General features: G+C 49.2%; 1 protein-coding gene across 1 annotated transcript in view; it reads left to right on the top strand.

The window, feature by feature from the left end:
- The first annotated feature begins 13106 nt into the window (after nucleotides 1-13106).
- RNF144A (ring finger protein 144A) overlaps nucleotides 13107-27662 on the top strand; it is a 35805-nt gene continuing 21249 nt past the window's right edge. The window contains exons 1-3 of the mRNA XM_079721143.1: nucleotides 13107-13252; nucleotides 25344-25448; nucleotides 25588-25648. Coding sequence (XP_079577269.1) covers nucleotides 13118-13252; nucleotides 25344-25448; nucleotides 25588-25648 — 301 coding nt within the window. The 5' untranslated portion in view covers nucleotides 13107-13117. The remainder of the gene's footprint in view (nucleotides 13253-25343; nucleotides 25449-25587; nucleotides 25649-27662) is intronic.

Raw genomic sequence — 27662 nt, 5'->3', positions numbered from 1 at the left:
TTAGTGTTAGTGTACGGGTTAGGTTTAGGGTACGGATCAGGGTAAGGGTTAGGGTTAGGGTTAGGGTAGATTCGTGATATTATTGTCATAATCATCATACTGATGAAGTGACGTGGGATTCTTTAGCCTTGTTCCAAGCTCTCGTTTTCTAAATACAGGGGTCCTTTAATAGCTATCAGGCCATTATTACAATGAGAAAATAGCTGAGCCCCCAAGGAATAGAATGATGTGGATTCTGCCCAACTTGGGGCACAGCGGGTTATAATTTATTGGTGATTAAAAATGAACTCTGAGTATACCCAAAGGTATAAATGAGAGTTTGGAGACAGCGTAGGGAAGATGCTTGTCATAGAAGTGTTACAGGGTCCAAGGCAGGGGACACCACTCCTGCTCTGCACATGGGATTTGCATGTCTCTCCCACGCCTGCACTGGCAGGTGTCAGAGGTTACTGCTTCCAGATCTAAAGACATGGGGACTGAGTGTGGCTCACACCATGAGGTGATTGCACTTTTATGTGTCTGGTCCCTGTGTGAGCAATCACCTCATGGTCTGCTCCAAATAGGAGAAGCGGAATGTAAAGCTTCCTGTTTGCTTTCCCACAAGAAGTCTCCTGGATGCTGAGGGTGTGTGCTGGACCTTCTGACTTGCACCTGCTGTGGTCTTTCTAGGACAAATCCTTAGGAGCCCTTGGGTCTCAAGGAACAAGAGCACAAAGGATGGGGCACTCAAAACCGTCTTGTCCAGGCAGTGTCCAGCCTTAGGCTGTCATACATGTGGAAGCAGAGAAAGGGCCCAAACCTCTAGTTCTTTCACTTCCTTTCTTCGAACCTCAGGCTTTGGAGAGTTGCTCACGGTCACGTGTGTTTAAGTGACATTTCCAGGATGCTATTGTCAGGCCCTGGCCTTGGTCCTGACCTTGGGCCTGCTCTCCTGGAGGACTTCGTGTAGGAATTTCCTGTTTCTGAGCCTCATCCAGGAGTCCTAGCTGGCTCCATGCATGGAATCGAGGATGCCGACCTGTAAATCAGGGGCTCCAGACTTTTCTGTGCAGGGCCAGATAGTGAGCGTTTTAGGCTTTGCTGGTCCACATTTCTTTGCTTGTGTTTTCCTTTGTCTTATAATCTCTCAAAATGCAAAAATACATTCTTAGCTTGAAGGTTGTACAAAGAAAAGGCCTGGCCCTTGTTCGCAGACTCTGCTCTTCACTTGGAGGGCTTCCGCCCCATGCAAAGCCTGCCTTGCCTGCTGGTAACGTGTACCTACCGTGTCTGCTTCCTGGGAAAGCGGTTGAGCTGGTCTCAGAGGGGCTCGTTGAGATCCTGCAGCCGGCGGTAAATGATGGAGAAGCCCTGGCACCTTCCTCCCACACCCACCAGACTTGAGCAAGGGCAGCTGTGTCCTTCAGTCCTTCCACTTGCGAGGTCAAAGGCCTTGGGGTTGGCCTGGACCCTGTCTCTCTCATAGCCATACCTGGGCTGTCAGCTCGTCCTAGCGGCTTTTCTTTCCAAGCAGGTCTAGAGTATGACCACTTGTCCTTGGCCTGTTTCTCATGGCATCACCCGGACACACCCCGTCTCTCACCTGGACAGTTGCCGTTGTCTCCCACCGGTCGATTGGCCTCTGCCTTTGCCCCGCTGGTCTGTCGGGGACCCTGGACACCATTTCAGCACATCTCCCCCACCCTGCTTGTTTTGCCCACTGCACACGCATTACTGGCTGACACACTGTCTGTTTTACCGATTTACCTTATTTATTTCCTGTCTCCCCAGTGGAGTGTTAGCTCCCAGAGGGCATGGATCCTTGTAGAGTCTGTGCACTGTTAATGTTTCCAGTGACCAGAGCAGTGCCTGGAACAAAGCGCTCCGAGATACCTGTTCAATGAATGATCGAAGGAAGACTGTCTTCTGTTGTCCCAGGTGTGAATTCCCCTAGGGACACTTTTCAGTTCATCCCAGTGATATCGTGTACGTTTGAAAACTAAGGGGTATATGTGTATGTACGTTTCTCGGGCATGCAGACCCTGAACGACCCCAGACCTCTGGCATGTGCCGTGACCTGGCCTGCAGGGGCACCACCAGAACCTCAGGCTGGGCCATGTGTGCCTCTTGGTTATTTCAGGCCCCTCATTGAGTCCTGCATGTCATCCTGCCAGCTCTGTCTTCAGAGAATCTGGCAGATACCTGGCCTCCTCACTGAAAACGTGAATCAGCTCTAACTACCCGAGTGGAGTTTATTGTATCCACTTACTCTGTTTTTAGCAATTCCCCTTCCTCTCATCGTTCTTAAGAAGCAAAGACAAAATCCAAATAAACCTGATAGAAGAACTGTATATATCGGTACAATAAGAAATCTGCTGCAGGTATTTGGAAGCTCCAAATTTTACCTGATTTTCTGGCTAAAGTACATCAAGGAAGCCGAAACCATCTGCAGCTCAATATTGATAAAAGGGTGATTCTGCTTGACTCCCCCAAGGTTTCTTTGAACAGATTCCCTGTGATTGTATACCTTTTATTTGATCCCTTTTCCCTCATGATGAGATCTTCACAAGCAGGTGCTTCAACCAGAGAAAAGGCTTTGGTTGTTGCCCGACGTGCTGTGTGGGTGAGACCTCTGGCCCTTGTCATCCCGTGTCTAGAAAAGTGTTTGGATCACTACAGAAACCTAACACCGGCTGGCTAACTACCGATCGCGCGTAGGTGGAAGGGTTGGGGTGTGTAACCATAGGCCTTGGGATGGGAGGGGCTTGAGGTGGAATTGCCGTGAGCTCTTAGGAAGGGCGGGCGGGAGCGTTGAGATGATTTCGTGGACAGACAGGGCTCACAGCCGCAGGAGTACCTGAGCTCCGAGACGGGCCTGTGGTGGCAGGATAGATCCTTTGAGAGAATGTTTTACCCTGTAGCTCTCCCTCTCTTTGAGATGCATCGCCCTTTGCTGCTGCAGTCACAGCAGCAGTCACTCTTGCTGAGAGCTGGGTGACCGCTTCCCAGGTGGGTGGAAGGAGGGAGGGGTCAGGGCCTGGAGGAATCCTGCGAGCCAGGCCCGAGCCAGTGCTCAGATGAGGCTGCTGCTCCAGGAGGGTCCAGGACAGGTCCCGGGGGTCGTGTGGTCGGTGGGCAACAATGCTGACATGAGAACCCCGGCTTCTGGAATCTTCACAGAGGCCCGTGTCCATCCCACTGCGTGCTCCCTACCCCATCATGTCTTGTTCTGTTAACCCAAGGGATTGACAAGCTCCACACCGAGGAATTTCCCAGGCTCCTTGTCTTAGAAGCAAGACCTCTGTTTGGTGCCTGGAAGGACACGGCCACGTACCTGTCCTACCCCAATCTGAGCTGGCCAGAGCGTGCTCCCAAAGCACCCGCCATCAACCAGGACTGACTTAAAGGGGCCAGAGGACTTAGAGGACACCTGTGCCCCACTGAGGGCCCTTTCTTTGGCAGAGCGTGATTAGGAATGTTTAGAGCAGGGAATGGGTATGGCCCGTGCTGTCCGTCCTCTATCCTACATGTGTGGACATGTTCTGTTGCTCTTTTCTCTGTGTCCTTATCTGAAAAATAAAAAGTGGAGATAATGATTCACTGTGTCACTGGCAAGGTTTAGCAATAGTACTATCAGGGTAGTTCATGCCAGGTAGAAGGCGGTGGGATGGCGTGAGGTGGCCGTGCAACCTCTTAGCAAATCCCTAAACAGCTGGGAGTAAGGAAATCATCTCTAAAAGGACACACAATCCGATGATATCCCCATCGGCCTTAAAACGCAACGCCTTTATGTCTGACTTTTAAAGTTGTGGCTCGCTGGTAGCCAAAGTGTGACGTTTGCGGTGGGAATAATAGTCCCTTTGTGTCTCCCTCTGCGTTTCATTCCTGGACCGACGTCAGAGAGCCAGGCTGGGCGGGGCCGTCTGCGGGAAGCAGTCTGTGATGAGGAAGGTACTGGGCGTTGTGAGTGAGTGCTGTGCCGTGAATGTCACTTGTTTCCTAAGCCAGGCCTCCCACAGAGGGGCAGCTTCCAGAAGCAAGTGCACACGTCTGCCCAAGCCGGGGAGGAAGCGTCTCAAGGCCGGAGCCCCGGCTGGTGCTGGAAATGTCTGTAAGGGCTTTTTCAGCCAGCTTTCTGTCATGTCTGTGTGGGCCTCCCTCTTTTGCACCCCAGGCAGCCGCAGGGGCTCCGGGCCCTGCTGCAGGAAGACTCACTGTGTTGGCCTCGCCCCAGCCCTGACGTTTTTCTGGCAAGAGAAGCGCAGACTCAGAGCACCAGGGTAGGATGGAGGGAGGAGATGGGCCTGCTCTGTGGAAGGAAGCGGCTCGCTTAAGTCAACCTTCCCGTCAACCCCAGTGTGTACCTCAGTGCCCAGGAATAGATGCTGCATCGCAGTCAGGGTGTGCCAGGTGAAGGAACTCCTCTCCACTCTCACCTGTGCAGGTGCATTTGAAAGGTGCAGAGTTCCCATTCGTGGATGGTTTGTTAAACCCACTTTTAGTACATTTCAAGATTTTGAATATGACAAATTTATCAAGCCATGAATCTGTAGGCAAGGCAGTCAGAGCCCCAGAGCCCAGGGGCGATGGGAAGCAGATCTCCTTCGCCCTCCAAGCGACATCTAGAAGGGGGTTAAGTTGAAATATGTTGAACTTGAGATAACTACAAGCAGAGAAGCTCCCGGGCTCGACAGTGGAGGGTCTGTTCCCGGGGCAGATCCCACAGCATTAAAGGAATAGAGCATCGGGCCAGACCTCTGCCCTCCCTGCCCTGCTTGAATGCAAGTATTTCCCAGCATTTAAAAAAATAAAAAAAAGACAAAACTAAAACCCCCATTTTACGGAAAAGGTGACCGAGGGACACCAGTGTCGGGTAACCGACTGAAGACCTCAAGGGGAAACAGGCTTACCTTCCTCAGACGCGGGGCCCGACTGGGACACGGGCTTGTGGGACAGCCTGGCAAGGGGGTTGCCTTACTGGATGGGGCCTCAGGGACGGGGGGTGGGGCAGCCGAATGCAACTGGACCTGTTTGTCCGGGAATGGCTGCCTGGCTTAGACATCCATGCTTTTAGCACAGAGGCTTCTGGGCCACGGTTAACAGAGGTGAGTTTATATGCTTATAAAATGGTCCGAATCTTTGGGAGGCAGGAGGGAAGTAAATAGAAGGTCCCAGGTTAAGTGAAGGCAAGTTTCCTCATCCTGTCTATGGTAAGGGACCCTCGGGTTTCTACGACGTGCGGAGTGGAAGCCCTTACCTGCGCCTGACAGGTCTCTGGCTGTTTCTCCTGTGCAGAGTGCAGCTCGGACAGGCCGGAGTTCTCTGTGGTCCCTGGGCCCCTTGTTGATTGTCTCCTCTTTGCTCTTTTCCCTGCAAAGTCTAAATGTTGGGGAACCTGTGACAGCGAAATGACGGAAAAGTAGCTTTTTCTTCCCTTTTTAACCTTGATGGTGTGTGGTCGTGCTTGAGAGCGTGTTTTGTGCTTCGTCCAGTGGAGCCATACTGTGCGCCCTTCTTGGAGTAACAACGTGTCCATTAACACCTGAAGACCCGCGTCGGGTTTGATGGTTAAAAATAAGCACACGAGGGCTTCCCTGGTGGCGCAGTGGTTGAGAGTCCGCCTGCCGATGCAGGGGACACGGGTTCGTGCCCCGGTCTGGGAAGATCCCACATGCTGCAGAGCGGCTAGGCCCGTGAGCCATGGCCACTGAGCCTGTGCTCCGGAGCCTGTGCTCCGCAAGGGGAGAGGCCACAACAGTGAGAGGCCCGCCTGCCGCAAAAAAAAAAAAAAAAATAAGCACACGAATCTGCCCAATTATATTTAATCCCATATTCCTCTGATTTTTAGTATCACACTTAATAGTACCGTTTGGGGTCAAATCTAAAAAGAATGATACAAATGAACATTTTTACAAAACAGAAATAGGCTCACAGACATAGAAAGCAAATTTATGGTTACCAAAGGGGAAAGGGAGTGGGGAGAGAAAAATTAGGAGGTTGGAATTAACGGAGACACACTACTATATATAAAATAGATGATCAACAAGGACCTACTGTGTAGCACAGTTTACTATACTCAATATCTTGTAATAACCTGTAATGGAAAAGAATCTGAGAAAGAATATATATATATATATATATATATATATATACATATATATAATTTAACTGAATCACTGTGCTGTACATCTGAAACTAACACAACATTGTAAATCAACTATACTTCAATAGAAAAAAATAAGTTAAAAAATAAAAATGATACTGCTTGGGGAAAATATGGTCTTAAAACAGATTAAAATCTTAGATTCTTAAAAGATTCCAGTTGACTCTGCATGTTAATAGGCTTATTTGGGTTTAAATGAAAACAACAAATTTTTTAAAACAAACTTTTTATTTTAGGGCAGTTTAGATGAACAGATTTGGTTTTAAATTTAGCTTTAGGTTAACAGATTTGGACTTATATTTAGAAAGCTGATGCAGATTGTATAGGGAGGTACCATATAGAAGAGTTTGAGGTCTCCACCACTGCTGACATCCCATCCCCACCAGAGGTGCGGGTGTTACAGCGATGAACCTACACTAAGACATCCCTCCCACCCAGAGTCCATAGTTTGCTGTATTAGCCCAGGCTGCCATAACAAAACGCTGTAGACTGGGTGACTTAAAACACAGAAATGTATTTTCTCACAGTTCTAGAGGCTACAAGTCCGAGATCGGGAGGCCAGCAGGGTTGGGTTTTCCTCAGGTACTGGTGAAGGCCCTCTTTGTGGCTTGCAGGTGGCTTCCTTCTCCCTGAGTCCTCACCTGTAGGAGAAAGAGAGGGGGATGCTGAGATCTTCCTCTCTCATAAGGCCACAGCCTTACTGGATTAGAACCCCACCCTTACGACCCCACTGAACCTTCATTGCCTCGAAAGGACATACAATCATCACATTGAGGGTTAGGGCTTCAACGTAGGAACTTTGCGGGGGACATGACTTTGCGCACACCATTGACTTTGGGGCTCGCAGTTGATGTGGATTTTGGCAGATGTATAATGATATGTATCCACCATTACAAATCATACTGATGAGTTTCACTGTCCTAAAATATCCTCTGTGCTCGGCCTGTTTATCCTTTTCTCCCTGACAGGCAATCTCAGATCTTTCTACAGTCTCCATAATTTTACCTTTTCCAGAATGTCATATAGTTTTAATCAGACAGCCTGTGGCCTTTCAGAGAGATTGGCTTCTTTCACTTAATAAAATACATTGAAGGTTCCTCCATGTTTCTCCATGGCTCAATAGCTCATTTCCCTTTAGCCCTGAAAAAATGTTCCATTGTCTGGATGTCACACAGGTCATTTATCCGTTCACCTCCTGAAGGACATCTTCGTTGAGGCCACTTTCTGGCAATCATGCATAAAGCTGCTGTAAATATCCACGCACAGGTGTTCGTGTGAATATAAGTTTTCACGTTAGTTGGGTGAATACCTGGGAGCAGCATCGTCTCCTCCAGAGGAGACGACATTCAGACACCTTCCTGAAGGTTCATGGAACCACATACACTTGGATAAGTCAACCTCCCTGCAGTCAGTTTTCTACCCAGCAACTGTTCTCATGTTTCTGCTGTGACTGGCAGCTCCAAATTGTGAAGCTGTAGCCTTCCACCCTGCTGCCAACATGGAAGCACTTGGATTAGGCCCAGGAAGCTCCATGGCAGAACTGGGATTAGTTTGTCTATAGATCCAGGAGGCTCCGTTCTCATGCAATCCATAGGATATACAAAGGAGGTCTCACAGGCTGGTTATGTGCCTTCTCTGTGTCTTGCTTTCCTCATTGTTGAAATTGGAATAATAACAACTATTAAAGCCTCAAAGTCACTGTGCAGATACATGAAATAATGTATAAAATTGGTTCACATAATGCCTCATGCACATATATGTGTATGTCATGGGCTGTCTGCCTGTGACAAGCACTGTCCAGCAGGATAGAAAACACTGCTTATCAATTTGGGGGACAAACTAACACATGAGGCAGACGTGGAAAGGCCACACTTCCCCGGAGGGAGTCATGGCAAAGAGTAAAGGAGGCTAATATGCAGAGTCTAACCCCGTGCCTGGCAGACACAGGCTGTGCAGTGTAGCATTTTTGAGAGGTGATTGATCATGTGTTGGGCTTAAGCCCCTATGGGCTTCAGGGTGGGAGGGTCCTGGGGGGAGATGCTATCCTGTGGAATCATGTAGCCCAGTGGTTCTTAGACTTCACTGCAGATGGGAATTCCCTGAAAGGCTAGTGAAAACTCAGATGGCTGTGACTCTCCCTGCCCCCTCGGCTGGGGGAGAGCCACCGACATGCCTCCGCCGGCTTTAGGGCAGTCCTGAGAGTAAAAGTTGGGTAGTGATTGGCTGACACCGATTTGATTTTCCCTTCCCCTACTTTGCCTTGAAGGGGTGACAGTGGGTGAATAGGGACCTGCAGAATCCACAGCCCCACAGCCCAGGTGCGATGGTCCTGGCCAAATAACCACATCGTACTTTTAAGACTATCTCCCTCAATGGGTTCTTTTCCCTTCTAGCTCTTTCTCATCCTTGTATAGCTCTCATCACAATGCACCCTCTGCATAACCCAGTCGTGCTTAATAAGTAACTTGCCTTATAAACATTTTGAGTTGCTTAGATTGAATAATGCTTAAAATTGACCAGATGTTCTTAAAATAGTTTGTTGTTTCATTCTACTTGACATTCACATTAGGAAAACAAAGACTTTTTTTCTCTTATTGTGCATTGTGATTTTGTTTGCAAATTCCTATTTCAAGTTTGCAGCTGTTTGATGTTTGCAAAATCATATTCAGCCCATCCTGTGTGTCAGGAAGGTTGTGATGGGCTTAGACAATGTATCTTTTTTTTTTCGGTAAAATATGTCCAATTGTTGTTCCCATTGAATCATGATTGTGAGCTCACCTTAGAGAGTGTCTACTCTGTAGGAAAGAATACTGGCAAGATGCCAGGAGACCGAGTCTGACCTGCTTCAAGGCTGAATCATGGGGCTGGGAGGTGAGAGGCTATATCTAACCTGTGCCCAGGGCAGTGGAGGCCACATTGTCTCAGGTCAAGTGGAAATCATGGTCCAGGAAGAAAGGAAGTGAGAGGTCAAGCCTTGCAAGTTGAACTGAGGGTCATTATAAACAAGAAAGGAGCCAAGCTCAGAAGCTGGGGGAGAGAGAATTGTCTGGGGAGGAACCAGCTAGGATGGGACCAGTGGTCCAGGGTGAAAGGCAGTGAGTGGGGTCAGGGCAGTGGGCTTCAAGGACTATGTCAAAGGGTTAAGTCCCTGATTTCTGCCATTTGGGGTGATGTCCAGCCTTGGAGCACCCTGCACAGCGGATGATAAAGCAGGAGGCTTCTGAGGTTTTGGTGTTTGCTTCTTCCAAAGATGATGGTCATCAGTGTGAACTTCCTAAGACTAAGTCCATCTGAACGTCTCTCAGTTTTTCTCCTCTCCTTGGTTCGTATGGGTTGATGTCCAAGCTCTTGAACCCGACATAGCCTAATGACCTTTACTTACCAGGAATTTTAAACATATTCTTTCTCACTCACTCTTCACAAGTGTACATGGGAGGTGATGGTGTGTAAGTTTTACAGAGAGAAAAAAAAACTAAAGTTCCTCGAGGTTGAGTAATTTCTCCAAAATCACATGACCAAGTGGCAGAACAGGAATTTGGACCCAGGTCTGCTGGGTGACATGTCATCTGCTGCTCAGTGCCCTACAGAATCTGGACCCCAGACCTTTTGGACAGTGTCCACTGCTGCCTTTCCCCAGCTCTCCAGGACAGAAAAGCCAATTAAGCAACCTCTGTCCCCTTGGGGACATTTCCAGTCTTAAGCGATTTCTCAATGCTTCCAGTAAAGGTTTGTGATCCCTGTTAGGGCTTAACTAACATTCTTAATCAAAACACCGTTGACACTCTGTACTGTGAGCTTTAAGAGATATTAAGGATTAAAACAGAAAAAGGTGCCGAGAAACATACAGAAAAATGTCTTGGCACCTGAGCCCAGGATCCAGGCAACACTGGACATTTAAAATAATCATAATAAGCATAAATTCAAGATGCAGGGAGATGTTCCAAATGAAAATGAGCTCAGGGGCATGAGGAGTCTTGATTCTGGTACGCTCTGCACCCCCAGATCGCTGAGTGACCCCCAAATTACCTAAGTGTTCTGGTGCCCTTGGATTAAGGTCCAATGATCATGTTTGTTTAAATTAGCCAGAAGGCTCCAGCCCACCCCAAAATCACTTGAATTTGTGTCAGAGTTCTTCTCTAACAGTGGGACGTGCACTTACTTTAGACTAAGTCGCCCCCAGATGTTAACTGTCCGGGGAGGAGGCTGCTGTCCCTGCCCTGCCCCGACCTCGGATTTCCCGCCCTCACTCCCAATGACGATTCCCGCCGGAATTCAGGAACTGCCCTCACTTGCTTGAGCTCTTATAGGTCAGGGTCTGCTCCGCTGCTCTGCCATCCTGACATCACTCATGCGCCTGGGTCGCGTGTCACTGTGTCTTATCTCCTCTGCGCGTTCCCAAGACCATCGCAGAGTCTCTTCCCCAACTCACACGTGCCTTCCCCGCCCCCAGCGCCCTGCGTAGAACTCACAGTGGTTCGTCCTAAGTAAATATTTCCTTAGTGATACCCAGTGAGCTGTGACTGTCAAAACACTAGAAATGGATATAATTTTTTTCTAAAAAAAAAGTATCATGACAGCTCCCTGACCCTAGAAATAACTTGCACACCCAGCCCCTGGTTGGTATCATCAGAGGCCTTCTCACAGGTGGATAAACTATGGCCAAATGAGGCATCCCAGGGGAAGGGGAGAGGGTTTACTGAGCATGGCCATGCGTGTCAGATCCTTCATAGGATCTCTGCTAATCCTGCACCAGCCCTGGGAGATGGAGGTTGTGGCCCCATCACACACATGAGCAGACTGAGGCTGATAGTGGTCAAGCAGTCCAGCACCCTACTAGATAGGGGTGTTCTGTCTGCCCTGGGTGAGCAGACTTCCTTCTGCTCCTACGGTGTTGCCTCCACACCCTGGTGCCTGGTGAAGGATGCTGGGATACTTCTCTGTCTTATTTTGATATCCACCCCCCTTCCACCTGTATGAAATGCAACCTCCCCTTAAAACTCAAGCCTCATCTCCCCTGCAAAGTTCTATTCGGAAGATTCTAGCCCAGGCTGATTTCCAGTTTTCCCGAATGCCTCAAGCACCGATTTCACACATAATCCTACACTCTGCCTTGTGTTATCACTTAGCTTTTTATTTGGCAAAGGATGTTCCTGAGTTGAATCCTAAGACCCTAAGATGGGGAACTCTGTCTCGTACATCTTTGAGACTTTCCAAGATCCGAGAGCCGTTTTGTGTACGTTCCGGTCGTTGGTTGGTATTGTTTTGTCTTGTTTTCTTTCCCTTCACGTGTGTACCTTTGTCGTTATGCGTATCGTCTTCTGCTGTACGTGTGGAGTTGAACAAGACAAACCCTCTTTTCATGGCCTCACACACTCGGGGGGAATGTAGGTGTGTCTTGCTATCCCAATCGTTTCATGCCTCAGTTCAGAGAGTGAGGTTAGGGGTTCAGTAGGGAAGGATACCAAATTCTCTAAATCAATTTAGGTCCTGAGATTTGGAGAGCAGATAGTGAGAGTTTGGACGGCCGTGGATTTTACCTGAAATTTTAACTGAATCTTTCCCAGTTCTGAGTTTGGGGGGCCAAGGGGGTGCTGGTAGAATAAAGCACACACTTCCCACCACAGGTACAAACTAAGTGTTGTAGGCTTAAGTCAAGCTGCAGGGGGTAAGCTAGGAGCACGGAGCCATTTCCCTGGATGCAAGAATTCAGTCAATCAACAGGAAATGATTGAGGCCACGTGGGTCAGAGCCGAGCTAAGAGCTGGACACTCACACCTTCTCTGTTTCCCCCGAGCAGTAAACAGTGGAAATCAGTGTGTAACATAGCAATAGGAAGATGCCTGTTATCAGGGGAACACAGAACAGGGGTGGATGTGCCCAGAGAATGTTGAGGAGGGTGGGGAAGTGACGATTGTTCCATGGATGATTGTGAAGTGTCTGTCACACACCGGGCACTGTTGGATACACTTGACCCATATAAATGAACAAATCTGCCAAAGGGCCTTGCCTCCCAGAAACTTACATTTTATGTTTTTATAAATTTATTTAATTTTTATTTTTACTTTTGACTGCATTGGGTCTTCACTGCAGTGTGCAAGCTTCTCCTTGAGGTGGCTTCTCTTGTTGCAGAGCACAGGCTCTAGGCACGCAGGCTTCAGTAGTTGTGGCTCACGGGCTCTAGAGCGCAGGCTTTGTAGTTGTGGCTTGCGGGCTCTAGAGCGCAGGGTCGGTAGTTGTGGCTCACAGGCTCTAGAGCGCAGGCTCAGTAGTTGTGGCACACGGGCTTAGTTGCTCCACGGCATGTGGGATCTTCCCGGACCAGAGCTCAAACCCGTGTCCCCTGCATTTGTAGGCGGATTCTTAACCACTGCACCACCAGGGAAGCCCTGAAACTTACATTTTAGACAGTCTTCCAGGACTTAGGAGGCAGTGGTGCTTGTGCTGCTTCTGGAAGGTCAGGTGACACCTGGGCGGTGAGGACAGAAACCAGTGTGGAAGGACCAATCTACTGGGAGGGCACAGAGAGGCCAGAACTTCACCAACTGCTTTCCCTGGGATATCCCTACAGCAGAGACTGGAGAACAGTTTGATCTGACCAATAACTATTTCAGCAAAAGCTTTCTTCGCCAGGTTGCTAAGGTTCTGCCCTCCTGAGCTGGGTGCTTCGTTAGTGGACGGTGCCTTCCTCAGTGCCCATCGGAGGGGTGGAGGGAAGGATGCCGACGGGTAGACCACTCGCCATTTTGAATATTACCATCCACACGGGAAAGGAATCACCCACAGACTCAGATCGGGGACCTCTGGCTAAAACTTCTCAGAGGATCCAGACGAGGACTGTCAAACCCCGGGCCCCTCAGTGTTCACTTGGCCACCCCCAGAGCCCCAGTTTCAGCCAGGAGTGACCCCTGCCTCGGTTCTGGTGGAGGCCACAAGGTTCTGATGGCTTGTGCTTCTCTCGTTTCAGACTGCTCTGCCATGACCACAGCGCGGTGCCGGCCCACCTGGGACCTGGCCCTGGACCCGCTGGTGTCCTGCAAGCTGTGTCTCGGGGAGTACCCAGTGGAGAAGATGACGACCATCGCCCAGTGCCAATGCATCTTCTGTACCCTGGTGGGTCTTGCAGAAAACGCCAGTTTAAAAGAATTTCAGGAGGAGCCTTTTTCACTTTTGTTTTTGGAGACACCATGCAGCCCTTTGCCCTCACTTTTACCCAGTTATTGGAGGCCTTCTCCTCCAAATCAGTCAGGCTCCCCAAGCAGGTTCGACTGCAGGCGCCCGTGGTGCAAAAGTAATCAGTTAAACAGAATCTTAGGAGCTGGGAACGCAGTTGAGAAACCCTGATCATGGCGTGTGCGCTCCTTTCTGGAAAGGAAAAGCTTCACCACAGCTCCCTTTAGATTTAATTGAACAATGACATGCCTGAGATTGCAGGGGTGCTGGCCTGGTGAGTGCGTACGGCGGAATAGTCAGCTCTCCGTGTCAGCTGTCACTGCTTTAGCACGAAGCTGGAGAGGCTGCATCTTGAAATCGCATTTGAATTTCCTGAAGATGCAGCCAGCGTCATCCTGGGCCAAATGGCCTGCTCTTAATGCCTGTAGGGGCTTCTGTTTCCATCAGGCCTCACTCAGACCCAGCATTTTACCCATCAGAAGAGAAAAATGATGGTGTAGTGTTTATTTTCATTTTGTCTCGTTTAATTTTGCTTTTTGGTTTTTCTTCCCATTCAAGGAATACAAAAAAAAAGAAAAAAGAAAAGTCTGGAAAAACAATTTTCCTTTAAATTGTGAAAAACTAAAAAAAGTTTCTGAATTAGACTACTGTTATAAATGGACTATAGAAATGGCCTTCCCGTGTACTGTTCAGATGTCTGGATTGGGTTCTGTCCCTGACAGCCTCCTCCTGATTTTCGTGACTTCTTTCTTCCTGCCCCTATTTTACAGACCTTATTCTGTTTGTCTCTGTTTTACAGACCTTGTCTGTTTGGGACCTATGTGCATTCAATAGCATCATCTGCATTTTACAGATGAGATGGAGCTTTCAGTCGTTTAAGTCTGGGTCTCTGACTTCCCTTTATGTTAGGCACTGGCTTCCTGAGGGCACATTTCTGTCCCCAAATGCCTGGTCTGCAGCGGGGCCTGTGATAGATAATCAGCAGAGGCAGCAGGGTTGAACCGCACAGTCAGCCTCAGCCGTGTGCTTAGCAGCTGAGAAATGTGCCTCCGTAAAGCCCCAGGAAAGTAACTTCAACCTGGAGCACTGGAAGCTGCTTTGGGCTTTTTCTGAGCTGGGGAAGAATGGGAGGGAGAGAGCCCTGGGGGGAGGTGGGTGGAAAGACAGATGTGCAGCCAATGAACACAGAGAATTGGACTCGTTTTCATTTCTGGAGGATGAGATGGCCCAGCGTCGGGATGGATTAGAGTTCTCTTTATGCAAAAAGTGCCTCCCTCTTGCCTAAAGGGAAGTTTTCCGCAATCTCAACCAATTGGCTCGATTCCCGTCTGCAGATGTGCCTGTAGGCGAGCTTGCTGCCACTCACCGTCCCCTGCCTGCGTCGTGTGGGGAGGGCCTCATGGGACCACGGCTTCTTTTCTTCCACTGTGAGGTCGCCCATTCACCCTGGCATGGTTTTACCCAGCCTTTCATTTGTTGTCATTGTTATAGTTTTCTATTTCTAGAGCATAGTAGTGAAAATAAATAAGCAAGTCTAATTCAGATCAAACACTTAATTTAAGTCAGGGACTGTGAATAGAGGAAAATAACATTGTTTTCTCAAAGAGGGGTTTGCTGCGAGCACTGAGAAACAGGTGACAGCTGTGATTGTTTTCTCACAGCCATTTATTAAAAATTAAGATGTTGAGGCAGGCTTACTTGTGTCCGCAGCTCCTTGCAACATGAAGCACAGGAAACACCTGCGTGTCGCAGACTGGGGGAAGGCGCCCGTGTCCCCAAGGGCTTCCGTCACCTGCCGTCCCCTCTGTGTAGGCCTCAGAGCCCCCCAGCCAGCAGAACTGCCACTGTCTTTTTCCTGGGGACAGACCTGGGAAGGTAGGAAAGAGTGAAGAGAGAAAATTGTGCAAAGCGGAACGGGGGCACTCTTCAAATAAAAACTACTAGAGAATTATGGGCTTTAGGTCTGAGGTAGATTGGCCTCAAGGAGGAAGGGGCTCGAGGGGAAAGCCTGGTGTTTGGGGTCAGGCGTCAGGGCCCTGACACGCAGGCTGTTTCTGACCTCAGCCTACCTTGTGTGTCTCATCTGTATAATGGAGCTGAACGGAGTTTACCCTCAGGTTCAGGAAGGACACGTGTGAAGGAGTTGCCACGTGGAGGCTCAGATCCTCTCCATCTCGCTTCTGAGCTTGGACTTAGAACCGCAGGGATCCAAAGGAGCTCTGGGCAGCTTTCCCCAAGCGTGTGTCCTGAGGAACGCTTGTCCTCAAAGATGCACTCAGACGATCTGTGTGGTTCAGTGGATTTACTACACACAGCATGCCGTGTCCCTCTCTGTACCCTTACCCCTGGGACGCTCTGGGTGCCCAAGGGCACAAAGCAAGCCCCGAGGAATCCACACGAGGGACACCTGTTGATTTAACTTGCGTCTCCCCAAATTACTCGAGCACCAGAAATGTGTGCCTACCAGGTACTAACGTGGCATGACCAAGATAAATGTTCCAGGGGATTCCCCTTGTTTATAGGGCGCCTGGTGGCTTTAGGGTGAGTTCAGAGGTCATGGAGAGCCTGTGCACGGGGCCGGTGGGGCGTGAGTCAGGTAGGAGAGGGATGCACTGGTCTAAGGGTCTCAGTGGCTGGAGGGACCCTCCCAGCCCCATGCATGTTCCAGGTATAATGCTAAGCTCCAGGGGTTTGGAGATGTGACACCCACCAGGTAGCTCAAATGGTCAAGTTTTGGCTGATTGTGAAAATGAAACTTAAAGAGATCAACGTAAACTTGAACATTTGTGTGCAAAAATGTGAAATCTTCACGTATGACCAACAGCTTCTGTGCAAAAGTACTGGGAAGAGAGAAAGGGTTGTTGACGTTTATGTCAAAATATGTCCTTAAAATAAGATCCTGCACTGAGAACCAATCCCATTTCCATTTCGTCAACCTATGTTTCTGGTGGCCTGGGAGATGCCCCGTGGACCAGAAGCTAAAATGTATGACATTTTAAGCTAAAATGAAGCCCATCAAGGCCACTGTGGTCTCCCCTATACTTGCAGCATCCTATAACATAGAACGTTTATGGTGTTTCACTGCTGACAAAGCAGGGTCAGTGTGACAGCTCGCAGCACTGGAGGCGATCTTCTTGTTCCGAAGGTTGGGGGGACTTGAGGCTCAAAGACGTGGAGTGCTGTGGTTCCCCCCTCAAAATAACACACCCCAGGGATCAGGAAGGTGGAAATGTCTGTTTTCCGAGACCCAGAACTTCTGACTCTTTCCCTTAGTAATGTTTTCTCATCCAGAAATCCAGCAGGTGAGGAGATGGGCCTTGACTTGCACATCTTAACATCCCCGTCAGCTTTGCACAAAGTGGATGCTTGGTCACCTCCATTCTTCAGTCCTTGTCAAGTGCCAGCCTGTGCCAGGTGCCCTGGGTACCTGGGGGAGATGAAAGCTTCCAGTCTCTGCCCTCCTGATCCCATGTGTAGGCGAGAGAGAGGTCTGGGTTGCTGTCATTGGGATGGAAAGACTTGTAATCGCGGTATCAACAAGGGTATGTGACCGCACAGAGAAGGGAGCTCACCCGGCAGGCTTCAGGGGGTCATTTGAAGAAAGCGTGATGGATGGAGCCCCATCAGGAAGGGCAGGTAAAGGACAGGGTGTCGTGAGAGGGGCCGGAACAGGAGGGTTTTGCTAGGGTTCCCACAGTAACATAACTGGCAAGACCAGAAGGGCATGAGGCCAGAAAGATGTGAATGTGCAGCTGTGCTTGGATGGTGATGTGCAGAAAGCAGAGCAGCCTTGGGTCTCCACCTCCTTCATGAGGCCAGAGATGTGCAAGGAGCAGAAAGCTTTGGGCCTAGAGAGTGCGTGAATCTTCCAGTGAGACCGGCTTCTCTGCAGGGCATTGTTTTCATAGATAGCCACAGTTTGGACATTGTAGGAAGGGCGCCTGGCTGTAATTCACAAGTGTTGACTAGTTCTAGGGTCCGCCCCGCCGTTAATAATGGGGGACCCTGGGCGAGTCCCTTTCCCCGTCTTCCCTGGTGCCCTCGTCCAGGGAAGGGAAGTGGGACTCTTTAGTCTCTGAGCTCTCAGACTGCACGGACATTGTCCCTTGCCAGTCCCACTGGCACTACCTTTGTGTAGGCATTAAGCGCTTCAGGTGGCATGAGGGTCCCGCCCGTGACCCAGGAAGCCTGCAGAGCTGGGGCTCCCAGTGATGGTAACAAAATGGTAGCAGCTGCAGACGGCACGTCTTCACTCCGCGCTGTCCACAGGTAGCGCGAGGGCATCTCTCTCAGTAACTTGTGGGTAAAGAAGACACGTGTGTTCCCAGGAAACCCTCTGGCCTCCTTGGCTGTGTGACTGTCATTGATCCTGCTCTTGGGGCTGGCGAGTTGGGGCACTGCTCACAGGCTCCACAGGCGTGGTTTTCATTTTTACGTCTGGATTTAGGGTCCCCCTAAAACTTCACCTTGTGGGTGAAAAAACAGCTTCTCTGATTGCTGGTGGTCTACCCCGAGCCTTGCAACATGGCCACACTTCCCATAAGACCCTGCAAAGTGGGCAGGATTCTCCATCTCCTCAAAGAGACACTGCAGCTCAGAAAGACGGGACGAGCTGCTCTAGAACGTTCACTGGGTGTGCCTTGACTCCGGTGCATTTGCTTTTTGCATTAAAACCTGATGCGTGTGCATAAACCATGCAGAAGAAAGTGCTGACTCCTGGTATCAGCTTTGCTGACAAACATGACGAAGAACTGAAGGGCTGCTGGGAGGCATTTGCAGGCCATGTCCTGGGTCACGGGCACTGGGCTTCCTTCTCACACCCCCAGATCTCAGTACCTTCCTACCCAGGAAGGACACTTGGGTCCCTCTCTCTCTCTCTCCCCGTTTTGTGCACTTGATTCTGAATCTCAAAGCCGACCTCCCTGTTCTCTTGCAGGAGGCCCTGCTGCAGTCAGGGTCCTGGAACCCTGCCCCTTTGCTGGCAAGGCACCCAAATGGGCATTCTCGGTCTCCCCAGTCCCTTCTTATTCGTGAGATAAAAGACAAACAAAAGTCTTGGTCTCTCCATTCGATGGAATAATCTTCGGTCGTTTGGAAAATCTAGACAGCTGAACCTAACGAGGCTGGGTGAACAGAGTACCCCTCTGTTAGAATTCGCCCTCAGGTACCACCGATTCTGAGCCGTTGCCCATGTACTGCCCTTGTCACACCCTCAGACCCTCAAACTCGTCCTATCCTCGCATCCCCTTCTCTCACGTGCCTTCTTAAATTCACACGCACACAACACACAGATCCCACACAACTGCGCACGAAACACACTCATTCTACTTTCAGGAAGAGTTCAGCCCAAGGTTTATCTGTTGCTTCTGCATTTCCAGCCTCCCAGACCTTTGGTGCAGAGTAAATGAATATCTGTAGAGTGGATGAAAGGGAGGACCCTTTCGTGTCCCTGACTCTGATTTCCATACGTTAGCCCTGCCCACCACAGCCAGCTCTGTCTGGCCTTCCCTGGGAGGTCTTGGTGATGAAGGTGATGTGGTTTGGTGAAATGCTCACACTTGCTTCTCCACGGCTTAGGAGAAGGGTGACCTTGTCTTACACACGCGGCATCTCCTGCAGCTTGTTTAGAAGCCCAAGGGTGAGGAGAGCGCCCTCCCTGCGGAGGAGAGAATGGTGTCTTCTCCCCAGAAAGGCCCAAGGACAGCCGGGGACCAGAGCATCGAGGTTACCTGGGGCAGGGCTGACCGTGGGGCTGCACCTGGCCTTCAGCAAAGCCGAGGGGTCGGAGCTCAGGGGAGTTTAGTCCAGGAGACAGCAGATCCTGTGGTTTGTCAAGAGCAGAGGACGAAGAGGACACGTAGATGAGAGCTGGGTTTTGTTTTCTGGGGGGTTTCTTTGGGTAGAAAGTAAGTCTGAATTTTGTTTTCCTCTAAAAATTTTACAAAAGCAACCTTCATACTCTGGACTCCCCTGCTTTGGGTAAAGTCACATTCCTGCAGCCCGGAGCAGCATCGCTGCCAGAACATTCACCACGGGGCCGGCTGGGTGGCCTGCTCAGGTTTCCAGCTCCTGGTGGCATGGCCAGGGGGCGGGGTGGGGGGATGCATAAAGCATCCTTGTCATGCCTGCTGTGCCAGGCGGTGGCTCCCGCCTCCCTGAGGACAGCTCTGTGAGGAAGGGCTTGCCCTCCCCGCCTGCAGAGACGCCTGGGATGCCACGCCGTCCAGCTGCTCTTTGGCAGTGACCTGAGGTCCACGCCGCCCTGGGTCTCCCCTGCTCTGCACGGCTGCCGAGTGTCCGTGTCCATGCGGGTGCCGGCTTGTCGTGTGTGTGAGCGCTCAGCTCCCCAGATGTTGGCATCTGCCTTTCCCTGCGGCGTCGTTAATCCCTTGCTTTCTACCAGCACTCACAGGCACAGGGACTGGAGAGATAAACCGTTCTTGCTTCCAAAGCGCCTGCCTTCTAATGGGGGAGGAAGGTAGGCAGACCCTCGGCGACGGAGGCTGAGGGGATGCCGAGCAGAACACGTGGTGTGTGTGCGGGCGCCGTGCCGGAGCACTGTGGACCCTGGGGCACCAACTGTAGAGGCACCCTTTTCTGTCCGCCAGGCTTGTCTCATCCCACACCGTGGAGGACGGGGGCTCAGAGAGGCACAGCTCCGGCTCCAGTCACACATTTGGCAAGCGGGTTCGCTGGCATCCCAACCCAGGGCGGGGATTCCAGGGTCCTTGCTGTTTGAACACTGTTTGTGGGGGTCCCACCACAGTTGTCTGGACCTGCCTGCACGGACTGTTCGTAAACAGTGGATCTTGGTGAGCAGAAGCTACTCAGGCACCTCTGAGCAGAGTTTCTGGAGGCTTCTTTCGGCTCTTAGCATCATCGGTAGCCAGCAGGCCTCCAAGGGAGAAAACAGATGAAATTCAGGCCTGCTGCAGACTGTACATCAGGCAGCGGTGTCTCTGTGGCCCCCTTCTCCTTGGCAGCAAAATTCTGGCACAGCAGAGGCACCTTAGCAGATCAGCAGCGCTGCCTCTGCCTTTGGACCGGGTTTCAAAGAGTTGGGCGACAGAGTGGAAAACGAAAGGCCTGGAACATTCTGCGGCTCTCGACAGCCCCCCTCCCTCCTCCTGCCCTTTGTGTGGTAGACGCTCCTTTGCTGGGACGTCTTGTCCCTCTGGCCAGCTTTCCATCTCTGGGATGCCTTCCTGACCACCCGCGCCCCTGAGGTGGGACCCCACTGGAGCCCCAGCACAGCGCGTCTTAAGGATCTGCACCCGCATCTTTTCCCACAGGGGCCTTGGGGTCTTGATGCCATGGAATGTCCTGGCATCCAAGCATCAGGGACACATAAAGATACAGTCTAGGTTGACTCAGACTTTGCCACAATGCTTTGTACTGAAAGGAAAAAAAAACCTCATGAGGTAACAGAAAATAAGTAATAAATGATTGCTTATGAAAGAGCTCTTGATTGGGGAGGAAGAAGGCAGAGTTTAAAAAAACAAAACCCTCACCTCTTTGGAGTCAGGCACACGTGGGTTTGAGCTCGAGCTCCTACACTTACAGATTCCACCTCTGGGCCCGTTTTTTTTTTTTTTTTTTTTTTTTTTGGTTTCTGCTTTATAACAAAGTGAATCAGTTATACATATACATCTGTTCCCATATCCCTTCCCTCTTGCGTCTCCCTCCCTCCCACCCTCCCTATCCCTCCCCTCTAGGTGGTCACAAAGCACCGAGCTGATCTCCCTGTGCTATGCGGCTGCTTCCCACTAGCTATCTACCTTACGTTTGGTAGTGTATATATGTCCATGCCTCTCTCTCGCTTCGTCGCAGCTTACCCTTCCCCCTCCCCATATCCTCAAGTTCATTCTCAAGTAGGTCTGTGCCTTTATTCCTGTTTTACCCCTAGGTTCTTCATGACATTTTTTTCCTTAAATTCCATATATATGTGTTAGCATACGGTATCTGTCTGTCTCTTTCTGACTTACTTCACTCTGTAGGACAGACTCTAGGTCCACCCACCTCATTACAAATAACTCTGGGCCCGTTTCTAACCTCCCTGGGCTTTGCTCTCTCCTCCATAAAATGGGAGTGATTATCGCCTCCCAAGAGCCTCCTGTTTGTTTAGTTGGCTAATACAGGTAGTGATTAACACAGGGTCCTGAGGCATTTGGTTACAGAGAGCTATAACTAATATGATAGGAGGAAATATCAATACATCAGTGTCTGCCTTTGTCCTGTATATCTTGACTGAGGTTTCTCTGGCATTATTTTGTGCTCATTTCAAGACATCTTTTTGCTATTAGATTGAAAAACATAGCTTGTGAGTCATGGCCTGCTTTATATCTGGAGGAAGCCCGGGCTTGTTTTCGATGGATGCTTGGTCAGACACTTGGATCCTCATCTCTTTTTATATAGTAAACAAATGGATGCTTCCAGAGCACAGTCATTTTGCAAATTGCATAGCGGCCTGCTAATGGCATAGGACATACGCTCCTGGGTAGTCCTCCACAGACGTGACACACTGCTCGTTGATACGTGCGGTCTCTTCAACAGCGTCATTTAGACTTGGAGATGCCCCCGGGTATGTACGTCACACCAGCTTTCATTGCTGCATTTTGTAAATCTCTCATCATGTACTTCTCTGCACAGTATTGTGAGAGTTTTCAGCATTTTATCATTTTACGGCATTCCAGTGTCCTCCAGAGACTCAATTTAGACAAACTTAATTGTAGAAAGTAAGATAATGATCTCGTTGCTAAGGTTTTGATTTGTTTTTTCACCTGTGACTGTAAGACATCTGTCACCCAGATAGACACACCGCAGGTACCAGCGGTCCCTCTTACTTAGCTGGTCCGTGTGTTGGGAACTGTGGCGGGTGCTTTTACCTAGTTTCTTTCTTACGGTTGCAAAAGCCCAGCAAGATGGGCATCTGTATTCTGTAGTCAAGGGGGCTGTGGCCCAAACTCATCGCATCACCGGTCCGCGGCTCTGCCTGGAAGGGCGGGGATTCCAGGTGTCTCTGTAGCTCTGAAGCCTGCGGTGTTTCTCTTCCTCGCCTCTGCCCCCAGCCCCACACAGGACACTGGCTTTCCAGTCACCTCCCACTGTGAACAGACCTTGCTGTAGGCGTTCAGCGCACCACCAAACCACGGTGCCGCCTTCCTAGAGAGATGCAGGCCTGATGGAGGCTCGGCGTGACCCCTCCCTCCTCCTCTGCCCCTCCCCCGTTCTGGGAAGCTCCTGTGTTGGTTTTGATGAGTTTACCGCTGAAACCTCTGCCATCTGAGGCCTCAGAGGGAGTGCCAGGACTAGGCTCGCCCCCACTCGGTTCTCTGCAGCTCTCTTCATCATCACTGCATTGGGGAGACATAGACGATCCGGGAAAAACCTAAGTTCAGGGCCTGCGTGGTCACAGGGAGCTTGGACAGGACAGAGGGATATGGGGCCCTTGGGTCGTAGGCACCGAGGCTGCAACTGACACGTGGAGTCTTAGCGTTCTGTTCAGTGCTCTTGAGAGAGGCTGTAGGAGATGGGTCTTTTCGAGGATTACCTTGGTTTCTATTTTTTAAAGAAATTGCCATCTTTAGAGTCTTTAGTGAATGAAATATTCCGGTTTGCTAAAATGGTGAGAATTACCCATTTAGATCAATTGTCATTTATATATTGAGCATACACGCTTTTCCATGTAGTCTTCTAGACTCTTTCTCTTTTTGTTTTTTAATATAAATTTATTTATTTATTTATTTATTTATTTATTTATTTATTTAGGCTGTGTTGGGTCTTCGTTGCTCCGTGCGGGCTTTCTCTAGTTGCGGCGAGCGGGGGTTACTCTTCATTGCGTTGCGCGGGCTTCTCATTGCAGTGACTTCTCTTTGTTGCAGAGCACGGGCTCTAGGCGCATGGGCCCAGTAATTGTGTCACATGGGCTCAGTAGTTGTGGCTCGTGGGCTCTAGAGCACAGGCTCAGTAGTTGTGGTGCTCGGGCTTAGTTGCTCCGCGGCATGCGGGGTCTTCCCGGACCAGGGCTCGAACCCGTGTCCCCTGCATTGACAGGCGGACTCCTAACCAATGAGCCACCAGGGAGGTCCTTGACCTCTTTCTCTTGCACAATGTTCTTTCGACTCCACCATGAGGTAGGCTGAACCACCCTAAAATGCAGGTCCAGAAAATGAGGCTGGTAGAGAGGCAGACTTGTTCAAAGCACAGAACCAGTGGAAACTGCAGCTGGATCTGATTTTAGGCCCATCCGTTCCTAGTAACCGTGCATGCTTATAATGAAATGGATTAGACATTTTGAGGGGAGGAAGAGGCTTAGGAAACAGCTTATGTGCTTTTCTTTTTTTTTTTTTTGAATTTTTGAATTTTATTTTATTTTTTTTATTCAGCAGGTTCTTATTAGTCATCAATTTTATACACATCAGTGTGTACATGTCAATCCCAATCGCCCAATTCATCCCATCACCACACCCCCTGCCGCTTCTCCACATTGGTGTCCATACATTTGTTCTCTACATCTGTGTCTCGATTTCTGCCCTGCAAACCGGTTCATCTGTACCTTTTTTGTAGGTTCCACATATATGCGTTAATATACAATATTTGTTTTTCTCCTTCTGACTTACTTCACTCTGTATGACAGTCTCTAGATCCATCCACGTCTCTACAAATGCCCCAATTTCATTCCTTTTTATGGCTGAGTAACATTCCATTGTATATATGTACCACATCTTCTTTATCCATTCGTCTGTCGATGGGCATTTAGGTTGTTTCCATGTCCTGGCTATTGTAAATAGTGCTTCAATGAACATTGGGGTGCATGTGTCTTTTTGAATTATGGTTTTCTCTGGGTATATGCCCAGGAGTGGGATTGCTGGATCATATGGTAACTCCATTTTTAGTTTTTTAAGGAACCTCCATACTGTTCTCCATAGTGGCCGTATCAATTTACATTCCCACCAACAGTTTTTGTGCTTTTCTTGATGAATCGCTATGACACGTAATAGTGTTACTATAATAGTGTAGTGGTGGTGGAGTTATGAGCCCCAGTATTATTACACTGGGCTGTGACTGAAAGGAGGTTTGGAGATGCTGGTGAGATATTGTGCTTTGCTGTCCTTTCACTGCAAGGTCTGGTTTCCCATGCTCTTTGAGTTCTGACGTAAGCGCTTCAGTCTTTGTCTCAGTCACATTTGGTAGTGAGCTTGCAACTAGGGAAGGTCATGACCTTCCTTCTACTTGTTGTTTACAAAGTGCTTTTTAAGGGAGTATTGGATTTCTACGACTAGCAGACAGTGAAGCAAGAGTAAACCGGCGTTGGGAAAGGCCTCCTCACTTTGGTATGAACTTTGCTTTGTGTCCCTCTCTGATTTTTCTGACTTACTTCAGATGTCCAGCCAGACTGCCAAGTAGGGGAAGGTGGTAGCACATAATTGCCCAGTAAGTAAGGGGTCACTGAAGGAGGATGGGCAGCCATACCCGGGTTCTCGGTGGGGGGTGCAGGGGCGATGTAGAGGCAGGCGAGGCTGGGTTGGAATCTGGGCTCTGCCCTTGCTGTCTGGGTAAGCTGGCAGTTCCTTCTTTGGTGACTCAGTGTTCACACCTGAGTGATGACATGGTCACACCTTTCCTGCGAGAATGTTCTAAGGAGCACGTGAAACAATGGAATATAGGGGACTGAGCATGGCGCCTGACGTCTGATGTGTGTCTGAGGGGCACGGCTTCCCCGATTCCCTCGATGCCTCTGCTCCCGCCCTGGGCGCACTGGCATGGTGTTTGCCGAGGTCGGGCCCAGGGGTCCAGCCCGCCTCCCTAGTCCCGGTGCAGAAGAGGTACCCCGCAAATATTTGTTGAGTGAATACAACCCCTAATTTGGTCGTTGCTATGGCTACATGTCAAATATACAAAAAAACGTATTGGAACAATGTTCTTGATTTGTCCTTTTTTTTTTTTTTTTTAATGCCTCACTGCTCCTTCAGCCTTAAGGAAGTAAAGATGTTTACAGATATTTCTCTGTTTTTTTTTTTCTTTTTTTCAGTGCCTGAAACAGTATGTGGAACTCTTGATCAAAGAAGGATTGGAAACTGCCATTAGCTGCCCTGATGCTGCCTGCCCCAAACAGGGCCACCTACAGGAGAACGAGGCACGTTCAGCTGGGGAAACTGGGGTGCACGCGCATGGGCTCCTCAGCGGATCGGGGGTTATGGGTTCTGTCTAGGCTGACCTGGTATTGTACAGTCTAGCCCTCAGATTGCTATACTCCTTTTTCTTTTTTCCCTTAGATTGAGTGTATGGTTGCAGCTGAAATCATGCAAAGATACAAAAAGCTACAATTTGAAAGAGGTAGGTGCCCCAGTGTCTTAGCCAGTTATGATTCCTGTGACAGAATCCGGGTAACCTGGGGGAGTGCTTTTGGTGACTGTGATTATATATCATTTGACTACAGCAGAAGTGAAAACATTGATGTAAATTAGACTTCTAAAGTTCAGCTGTCATTTGAATTCTCTGCAGAGCTCACAGTTGGAAGGCCTCTGCTGGAGATCTAGTTAGGAACAGGAAGGATTCATGAAACACAGCTTGCTTCTAGGGGTTTGGGATTTTGGGGGTAGTTTAAAGAGACCGTCGTGGGGCATTATTCTCCAGCCAGGTTAAGGCCTAACAGTCTGAGAACTAATTCTTAGACCTCCAGAGAATTTAAAAGATACAAAGGCCTGGAAGCAAGTCCCGAGCTCAGGCAGGGTGGAATCGTGGCGCTCACCATCCTGACGGCACGCATGTCCATCGCCTTCACAGGCTGCCTCATGCACGCTGGGACCAGTGGGTGCTGAGTCCTTAGTTCACCAAGTCTCCCAACAGCCCGACAAGGTTGTTAACCTGACACCCACAGAGGCTGACGGACGCGCCCTGGTTTCCATCTCTGGTGGGTAGTGGGGTGGGGTGTGGACCAGGTCCCCCGCAGTGCCCTGCCCAGCCCTGCTGGCTGGAGCCGGGCTGCTCCAGAGTTCACACATGCGGACCGTCTGGGATGGGTCTTTCTCTTTGCTGTCTGAAATACTTCAGGATCATAACATGGTATTTTAAAGCGTCTGTGGATTCTGTTTGGCCTCGTTTTCATATATATTCTGGACCTTGGGCTCATCTGAAAAGGAGCAGAATAAGACATGGGTAGAAGATGCTCTGTATGTAAAACTTTATTGTGAAGATGCTGCATCCGGATTGTAAAATTTTCAGCTCAGTTTGTGAGCACTGAAGTTTGCTCCCCGCTCTTCCTGGACTGGTTCTCAGTCCTTGCCTGGATCAGGCATTTATGAGAGATGCAGCCCTGGGTGGCGTGTTTACAGGAAAACACCATCAGGATGGGAATGGAATGTGGAATAGACTAGAGGAAAGTGTCCAGAGACTCTTAGTTTAGCTGAATGTGGAAAGTTTTCTTTTTTTTTTTTTTTTAAGAAATGCTAAAGATAGCTGCATTTCCTCTTGAGGCTCACTTCTCAAGGAAAAAAATAAAAGGTAATGTGTGGCCAACCTAAAAAAAATCAAACAGGATTTTTGATGGCATTGAAATTTGTTTTCAAGAGTTTATTTATTTAAATGCCATATATTGTTTGGTTTGGGGCAGTTTATAGCTTAAATATAATGCCATGTGCTACAAACGTCAGTATGTGGAGCAATAACATTAATTTGGATTTCTGAGACTTTGAGCGTCTTCTGAAAACATTTTCCAGTGGGAATCTTGAGAGAAACTGGCAGTTATTTGGGTTACAAGAAAATGAACTTTCTATGACATTGAATTTAAAAACGCAGCTGGGTAAATATTCCTACATAATAATTTTAACTGTGTTATTTCTTCCGAACTTTAGCTTAGTCAAAGATTTTTTTTTCCTTTGCATAATAATGAACCCAACTCGACTTAGGTTAAAAAAATATCTCAAACCCATCACTTTAAAACATTTTTCTAGCATTACATTCAAAGCAGCAAAAAACACAAAAAGAACTCGGACTTAATAGGACCAGAGACCGGTCTGAATGAAATGTTAAAATGTTAGGGCTAATAAAATACAGCTATTGATTATAGCTGGTCACTGAGCAAATTCTGAGACGGGATCAGTGAGTAACTTTCAATGTACTCTCTCCCTTTGAAATTCATTTTCAAATGAGGATGGTGACTGGACTAAAACTGACAGTTGCCATGATTTTCTGACAACCTTTAGTTACTAAAAAGTCCTATGGTTAAAGTTTCAAACACTGTCTTCCTGTGAACTTTGCATGTCTCATCTTATATCAGAGCCTTGATTTCAATCTGAGCTTCCCCACTCCTCCAGCCAGGTCCTTGGGAAGCAGGAAGCCAGGAGGGAGG

Source organism: Hyperoodon ampullatus (genome assembly GCF_949752795.1).
Source record: "Hyperoodon ampullatus genome assembly, chromosome: 15".
NCBI lineage: Eukaryota > Metazoa > Chordata > Mammalia > Artiodactyla > Ziphiidae > Hyperoodon > Hyperoodon ampullatus.
Note: the sequence above shows the minus strand (reverse complement) of the source record. Positions and strands in the feature narration are given on the sequence as shown.